Consider the following 8,516-nt stretch of genomic DNA (forward strand, 5'->3'; position numbering starts at 1 on the left):
AGACTGAAAAACAGATTCTATCTCAAGGCCATCAGACTGTTAAACAGCCATCACTAGCACATTAGAGGCTGCTGCTGCCTATTGAAATCACTGGCCACTTTAAGAAATGGAACACTAGTCACTTTAATAATGTTTACATATCCTGCATTACTCATCTTATATGTATATACTGTATTCTATAATATTCTACTAATATGCCGCTCTGATATCGCTCGTCCATATATGTATATACAGTGAGGGAAAAAAGTATTTGATCCCCTGCTGATTTTGTACGTTTGCCCACTGATAAAGAAATGATCAGTCTATCATTTTAATGGTAGGTTTATTTGAACAGTGAGAGACAGAATAACAACAAAAAAATCCAGAAAAACGCATGTAAAAAATGTTATAAATTGATTTGCATTTTAATGAGGGAAATAAGTATTTGACCCCCTCTCAATCAGAAAGATTTCTGGCTCCCAGGTGTCTTTTATACAGGTAATGAGCTGAGATTAGGAGCACACTCTTAAAGGGAGTGCTCCTAATATCAGTTTGTTACCTGTATAAAAGACACCTGTCCACAGAAGCAATCAATCAGATTCCAAACTCTCCACCATGGCCAAGACCAAAGAGCTCTCCAAGGATGTCAGGGACAATATTGTAGACCTACACAAGGCTGGAATGGGCTACAAGACCATCGCCAAGCAGCTTGGTGAGAAGGTGACAACAGTTGGTGCGATTATTCGCAAATGGAAGAAACACAAAAGAACTGTCAATCTCCCTCGGCCTGGGGCGCCATGCAAGATCTCACCTCGTGGAGTTGCAATGATCATGAGAACGGTGAGGAATCAGCCCAGAACTACATGGGAGGATCTAGTCAATGATCTCAAGGTAGCTGGGACCATAGTCACCAAGAAAACAATTGGTAACACACTGCGCCTGATGGGGTGAGGTTGTGTTTCTCTAAGCGGGAGGTAAGCTTGGCTTCTTCTTTATATGGTGTCGAGTAAAGCTTAAACCATGCATTTAGATTGTAGGTAGTTTATCTAGGTAGTTATTGTAGGTAACGCTGGGGGCATCGGAACGCTGAACAGTTTCCTCGGTAACACCACAACTCTAAGGAACACAATTGTATCCTTCAATACAACTTCCATTTTTAAGCTATAATTTCTTCCATTTTTGCATAGAAAGACGCTAACACCACACACACCAGTTGGGTTCTGAGTTGCTCAACCGAGCGACGAAGGTAGTCTCTCTCCCTCTCTCCCTCCTCCCTCTCTCTCTCCAGCTCTTCATTCCTCCTCCTCAGATCTCTCATCCCTTCTTCCAACTTCTCTTTGTGGGTCTTCAGCAGCTGGAGAAAGTCGTTCCCTCCTCCTGTGGGCTGGAGAAAGAGACCGGAGGTTGAAAGAGAAATAGTATATCCCCACGTTGCTATAGAAGCAACAGCTTCTCTGAATACAAGCTCGTATTAAACTGAAAGAAGGAACGAGGGAGCAAAAGAAGGAAAAACAAAGGATGGGTTGTAAAGCATATCGCTTCAGGTTAACCATTTGTTACACTCAGAGAGAGAGTGTGTGACGTTTTACATGTATGTATTTCAGTCCTTGACTAATAATGTTCTGTACTATGCATTAAGTCATGTTCCATGTGGACCCCAGGAAGAGTAGCTGACGCTTTTACAGCGGCTAACGGGGATCCTGATGAATACCAAAAATACCAAACCCAGATTCGTCCATCGGACTGCCAGATGGTGAAGCCTGATTCATCACTCCGGAGAACGCGTTTCCATCGCTCCAGAGTCCAATGGTGGTGAGTTTTACACCACTCCAGCCGACGCATGGTGATCTTAGGCCTGTGTGCGGCTGCTCGGCCATGGAAACCCATTTCATGAAGCTCCCGACTAACAGTTTTAGTGCTGACTTTGCTTCCAGAGGCAGTTTGGAACTCGGTAGTGAGTGTTGCAACCGCGCTTCATCACTCGGCGGGCCCGTTCTGTGAGCTTGTGTGGCCTACCACTTCGCGGCTGAGCCGTTGTTGCTCCTAGACGTTTCCACTTCACAATAACAGCACTTACAGTTGACCCGGGGCAGCTCTGGCACTTTACTTGTTGTAAAGCTGGCATCCTATGGCGGTGCCGCGTTGAAAGTCACCGAGCTCTTCAGTAAGGCCAATCTACTGCCAATGTTTGTCTATGGAGATTGCATGGCTGTGTGCTCGATTTGATACACATGTCATCAACAGGTGTGGCTGAAAAAGTCAAATACACTAATTTGAAGGGGCGTCCACATACATACACTGCATTCGGAAAGTATTCAGACCCCTTGACCTTTTCCACATTTTGTTACGTTACAGCCTTATTCTAAAAAATATTAAATAACTTTTTTTCCTCATCAATCTACACACAATACCTCAATGACAAAGCGAAAAAAGCTTTGTAGAAATTTTTCCAAATGTATTACAATTTAAAAACAAAAATACCTTATTTACATAAGTATTCAGATCCTTTATCATTTTGTGAACAGCTATAAAGGAATGGTATAGACATTTATTTTTGTATTTTTAAACTAGAAATTACAGCTTTCTAAAGTATCTTGTTACAAAATACATTGGAGGGTAGTTCAGCCCAGTGTAATGCAACATACAAAATACTCAGAAGTAATTAAAATACGTATTTCAACATGTAACATACAGTGCATTAGGAAAGTATTCAGACCCCTTCCCTTTTTCCACATTTAGTTAAGTTACAGACTTATTCTAAAATTGATTACATTCATATTTTTCCTCATCAGTCTACACACAATAGCCCATAATGACAAAGTCAAAACAGGTCAATACATTTCTAAAAATCTGTTTTTGCTTTGTCATTATGGGATGAGGGGAAAAAACAATTTAATCTACAGTTGAAGTCGGAAGTTTACATACACTTAGGTTGGAGTCATTAAAACATGTTTTTCAACCACTCCACACATTTCTTGTTAACAAACTATAGTTTTGGCAAGTTGGTTAGGACATCTACTTTGCGCATGACACAAGTAATTTTTCCAACAATTGTTTACAGACAGATTATTTCACTTATAATTCACTGTATCACAATTCCAGTGGGTCAGAAGTTTACATACACTAAGTTGACTGTGCCTTTAAACAGCTTGGAAAATTCCAGAAAATGATGTCATGGCTTTAGATAGGCTAATTGACATCATTTGAGTCAATTGGAGGTGTACCTGTGGATGTATTTCAAGGCCTACCTTCAAACTCAGTGCCTCTTTGCTTGACATCATGGGAAAAGCAAAATAAATCAGCCAAGACCTCAGAAAATAAATTGCAGACCTCCACAAGTCTGGTTCATCCTTGGGAGCAATTTCCAAACGCCTGAAGGTACCACGTTCATCTGTACAAACAATAGTACACAAGTATAAACACCATGGGACCACGCAGCCGTCATACCGCTCAGGAAGGAGACGCGTTCTGTCTCCTAGAGATGAACGTACTTTGGTGCGTAAAGTGCAAATCAATCCCAGAACAACAGCAAAGGACCTTGTGTAGATGCTGGAGGAAACAGGTACAAAAGTATCTATATCCACAGTAAAGCGAGTCCTATATCGACATAACCTGAAAGGCTGCTCAGCAAGGATGAAGCCACTGCTCCAAAACTGCCATTAAAAAGCCGGACTTCGGTTTGCAACTGGACATGGGGACAAAGATCGTACTTTTTGGAGAAATGTCCTCTGGTCTGAAGAAACAAAAATAGAACTGTTTGGCCATAATGACCATCGTTATGTTTGGAGGAAAAAAGGAAATGCTTGCAAGCCGAAGAACACCATCCCAACCGTGAAGCACAGGGTGGCAGCATCATGCTGTGGGGGTGCTTTGCTGCAGGAGGGAATGGTGCACTTCACAAAATAGATGGCATTATGAGGAAGGAAAATTAGGTTGATATATTGAAGCAACATCTCAAGACATCAGTCAGGAAGTTAAAGCTTGGTCGCAAATGGGTCTGCCAAATGGACAAATGACCCCAAGCATACTTCCAAAGTTGTGGCAAAATGGCTTAAGGACAACAAAGTCAAGGTATTGGAGTGGCCATCAAAAAGCCCTGACCTCAATCCTATAGAAAATGTGTGGGCAGAACTAAAAAGGTGTGTCGAGCAAGGAGGCCTACAAACCTGACTCAGTTACACCAGCTCTGTCAGGAGGAATGGGCCAAAATTCACCCAACTTATTGTGGGAAGCTTGTGAAAGGCTACCCGAAACGTTTCACCCAAGTTAAACAATTTAAAGTCAATGCTACCAAATACTAATTTGTGTATGTAAACTTCTGACCCACTGGGAAAGTGATGAAAGAAATAAAAGCTGACTATTATTACTCTACTATTATTCTGACATTTCACATTCTTAAAATAAAGTGGTGATCCTATCTGACCTAAGACAGGGAATTTTTACTAGGATTAAATGTCAGGAATTGTGAGTTTAAATGTTTTTGGCTAAGGTGTATGTAAACTTCCGACTTCAACTGTATCTATATCCATCCATCCATCCCTCAATCTATCTGTACTGACCAGAGAGGATGCCATAGGTCCGTTGGTTTCCGAGCTCTTCTTCTCCTGGTCCCCTCCCTCCTCTCCTCCGAGCTCTTCTTCTCCTGGTCCCCTCCCCTCCTCTCCCCAGCAAGAATTCCGTTAGAGTTGGAGGCCTGGCTGGGGCCGTTGACCAGCAGGCCTTGGTCAGCTCCAGGGTTGGAGGGGCTGGCCAGGCTGGTGAGGCTGTGGTTCTCCCTGGCCAGTCTCTCCACTAGAGCCCGGGCCTCCTGGAAACGACAGCTGAGGAACTCCCTCTCTTCTCTAGACCTCCGCTGCCATCCCTCCATCTCCTCACAGCGCTCACGCAGGGCCTGGTTGCTGCGCCGCAACGCCCTTACACACACACACACACACACACACACACACACACACACACACACACACAGAAATAGCATTAATAAAACAACCACACACACATACAATCTGTGCATCATTGTGGATACATATTTAAATATTTGTCTGTGTGTCCTACCTCGGAGCTGCTGGTTGTCTCCCAGTAGTCTAGTCACCACCTCATTGGCTGCCAGCTCAGCAGGAACCTGAAGAGCCACGCCCCCCTCGTCCCCCGCCATCTCCCACTGCAGGGCTACGTCTGCCTGGGGCTGCACCATGCTGCTGAACATTATGCATCGTTATTATCCCATTGACCCATGGTTTAGTCGACAAAAGCAATGATGCAACAACAAAAATCATTGCAACATGTCTAATGGAAACGGCATTTGGGGAAATGTTCTAAAAGACAGACAACATTTCTATACGTTTGACGGGTGATATTTTTATTTTGTCTCAACTTTCTTTATTGCGACAATAAATGATGATTGCCGAATACTTTTGATGGTACGCGGGGGCACGTGATGTCATCACGTAACTATAAGTTCCACTCCACATTTAATTCTAAATGCCTAATTCTTGCAAAATCATTATTTTTATAGTTAAAAAAATTATTGTCCTGACTTCCAAGAATGCCAAAATTGCTTCGCCTTGCTTTTTTGGTTGGCTGGCAAGTTTCACCATCCAATTATTTCAGATCTACATGATTGCAAGTTTCACCATGGCGATACATTGACACATGATAATTATTTGATTTTGGCAAATATTAGGCTGGACAATATCAAAGTTAAACTTTTTCTTTGCATGATTAACTTTTTTTTTTTTTTTAAAGGTGTAAAACCTAAACAAAACGCATGTCCCTGTCCTCTTTTTCAAGATGTGGCCGATTTAAACAGCCAGAAGACATTTTTTAATAAATAAATAACCTTTTCATTCTACTAGCACTGTGGATCACCACAACAGGCAAACAGTGAGCTTGCTCACGAAGTAGCTGTAACCTTGTTAATAATAAGTTACATGAGGTAAACCTAGAGGGTTAACGTGTATGGAGGACTAAAAGTGCCACAATTAAATAAATATATACACCATTAAATAATTACTTAAATGTGTCATTAATTAATTAAAATTAGAATTAAATACATAAATGTGTTATTAAATGTGTCATTAATTAATTCAAATACCGATTCATTTTATGTAAAATACATATATAATAATTTCACTATTTACATTTACATTTCATGATCCTGCATTGCAGTGATTCATGAATTACTTAAAACTGTCAAACTGACCCATCAAAAGTTGGTAGGCGGAACCTAACGCCTGATTGGTTACCCTCTGCATCAAGCCAAGACAAATCAATTCCGGATAATGGATTGATGCAGAGCTACTGAACACATTCCAATACACTGGGTGGCGCTATTCACCTCTACGTTGGTTTAGTTACACGGTTAAACAGAACTTTCATTGCAACGGCTAAAAATCAAGAGAAGACTCGGTCCTGCTAGCCCCAATGTTGAGACGCTGTGTGAGGTGCAGGACAAAATGTCTAAAAGTTGCCTGGAGCTGCTGAGAGAAGCAGCGAATTTGATTGAGGAAGCTCTGAGCAGAAGTCCAACGGCTCCCGCGGCACCGGTGACTCCAGCAGCTCAGTCACAGCAGATACCGGCCGCTCAATCACGTACACCTGTCCAAGGTAAGCTAAGTAATTTCATGTTAGCCAGGTGTGCTACTATTTAATGATTCGGGACACACGTGTAGGTTAAATTAGATCGACTCGAACATGTATTTGCATGCGGTATTATGATGCTTCGTGCGTGACACGTTTATTGTTAATGGGGGAAGCATAAACCTAGCTAGTTCGCTAATCGGCTAAATGGTGTTAGCTGGCTTGAGCATCCCAAGATAGAAGTAGAGGCTGTTTTAGCTGACTGGTGACCATTGAGCTGTTACGTTTTTCTGTGTTGCAGCGGAGGTAGCAAGGCTCTTTGCGCCATATAACATTGGAGCCAGAAGGAATATGACGAGACGACCAGCACAAGTCCAAGTTAGCCGAAGAAGCTACACACACACTGTCTGTTGTTTGGCTGACCACAATGCGGATAAAATTCCAAGCGTACTGTTTAAAGCTGAACTTCTTACTTCAGGACTTGGAGAGCAAAAAGTAACATTTTCAGGTCAGTGCGAAACTAGGCATTTACCAAAAGTAAAAAAAGTTTGTACTGTCTGTGGCTTGTTGAAATTATTTGCATTTCTTTTTATAGTGACTCAAACTTAATTGGTGTTCATAGTGTCAATAATAGTTATCACAGGTCAGTCACCAAAACAAATCGGAGATGGCTACATAACAAACTTCTACTCCATGCAGTGAGTTCCTGCTGGTTAAGTGACAGAATTCATCGCTGTACTTGTTGAAATTATAGAATGTGTTGTGAACCCTGGCTTGTTATGTTAACACGAGAGTTTAAGTACTAGAGTTTTAATGGATTTTTATAAAGCACTTTATTGTGTTTATTAACATTTTTCCTACTGTGCCAACTTTTGTCAAATTTGGGTTAAGGATTTGGGCTGTAATATGGGTCGGTCTGTCTCTTAGGTCGTTGGGAGGACCATGCGCCAAATTAAACAGTTGAGAAAGGGACTGAAAGATGTGATGGTATGGCCCCTGCTGACATCTAGGCCGGATGTTGTACCACTTCTTTTCCCCAAAATGGCTGAAATGCAGTTCACACCCCCAGGTAAGTCAGTAATTTAGTTATATTTGTGACTTAACTTGATGAATTTACGTGTATTTTCAATGACTGAGATGGATATTTTTCCATTTTCTAAGAATTTGATCTGCATAGTCCTTCACCAAAATAAGTTCTCCCTTTTTTTAAATTACAATTTTTGTTTTCTTTAAGATGCTCCTAGAAAAAATCACATGGCCAGTTGAGGACAGTGATGATGAAGACTTTGACTTAGACACCACCTGCCGCATCACTGGCTTTCTAAGGATGTTCATTGAAACAGGTATAAACCTTATTTTCTCTCTTTACAAATGCTTCTATGTCTCATGGATAGATCTGATCAATTACAGTTGAACTAAATGTCTTTAATCCATTTTATGACTTTTAGCTTCATCAGGTACCCTGGCCCAGCTGCTGACATTCTGGGTTGGCTGGGAGATGCTTCCTCCTGAACTGAGAGTGGAGATTTCTGGGGGAACCCTTCCTACGTCCTCCACATGCTTTGAAACCCTAAAGCTGCCAGCTCATTTCAAACTCTACATGGACTTTGAGAAAGCACTTGTCGCTGCCATAAAAAGTACTGGATTTGGGCTTGTTTAAGTTTTTTCAGACGTCAATAAGGGCTGGGCAATATTTTAATATTATATCTATCGTGATATAAGACTAGATATCGTCTTAAGGTGCTTTTCCATTACCAGTACCTACTTGACTCGCTTCGCCTCGACTCGCTGTGCGTCCGTTTCCCATTGCAGATTTTAGGATTGCCTCAGCGTGGCTGGTCGTCATAGCGACTGCCGTGGGCGTGGCTTAGTAGCTTGCTTTCCCATTGACAAATCCCCGCCGCATTTCCTGGTTCTCAGTCTCCGTGAACAACATGATATCAAAGACTGTTCTAGCTGTT

At 41.8% G+C, this 8,516-nt stretch overlaps 1 protein-coding gene and 1 long non-coding RNA gene across 2 annotated transcripts in view; one reads left to right on the forward strand and one right to left on the reverse strand.

Moving 5' to 3' along the window:
* LOC121559174 (E3 ubiquitin-protein ligase Mdm2) overlaps window positions 1–4,886 on the reverse strand; it is a 37,408-nt gene extending 32,522 nt beyond the window's left edge. The window contains exon 1 of the mRNA XM_045215843.1: window positions 4,539–4,886. Coding sequence (XP_045071778.1) covers window positions 4,539–4,553 — 15 coding nt within the window. The 5' untranslated portion in view covers window positions 4,554–4,886. The remainder of the gene's footprint in view (window positions 1–4,538) is intronic.
* Window positions 4,887–6,183: 1,297 nt separating this feature from the next.
* Window positions 6,184–7,615, forward strand: LOC123485008. The gene is made up of 3 exons (XR_006658812.1): window positions 6,184–6,582; window positions 6,857–7,253; window positions 7,483–7,615. It is a non-coding gene; the product is annotated as an uncharacterized LOC123485008 (long non-coding RNA).
* Window positions 7,616–8,516: the final 901 nt, after the last annotated feature.

The sequence above is a fragment of the Coregonus clupeaformis genome, unplaced genomic scaffold (genome assembly GCF_020615455.1).
Source record: "Coregonus clupeaformis isolate EN_2021a unplaced genomic scaffold, ASM2061545v1 scaf0531, whole genome shotgun sequence".
Classification (NCBI taxonomy): domain Eukaryota; kingdom Metazoa; phylum Chordata; class Actinopteri; order Salmoniformes; family Salmonidae; genus Coregonus; species Coregonus clupeaformis.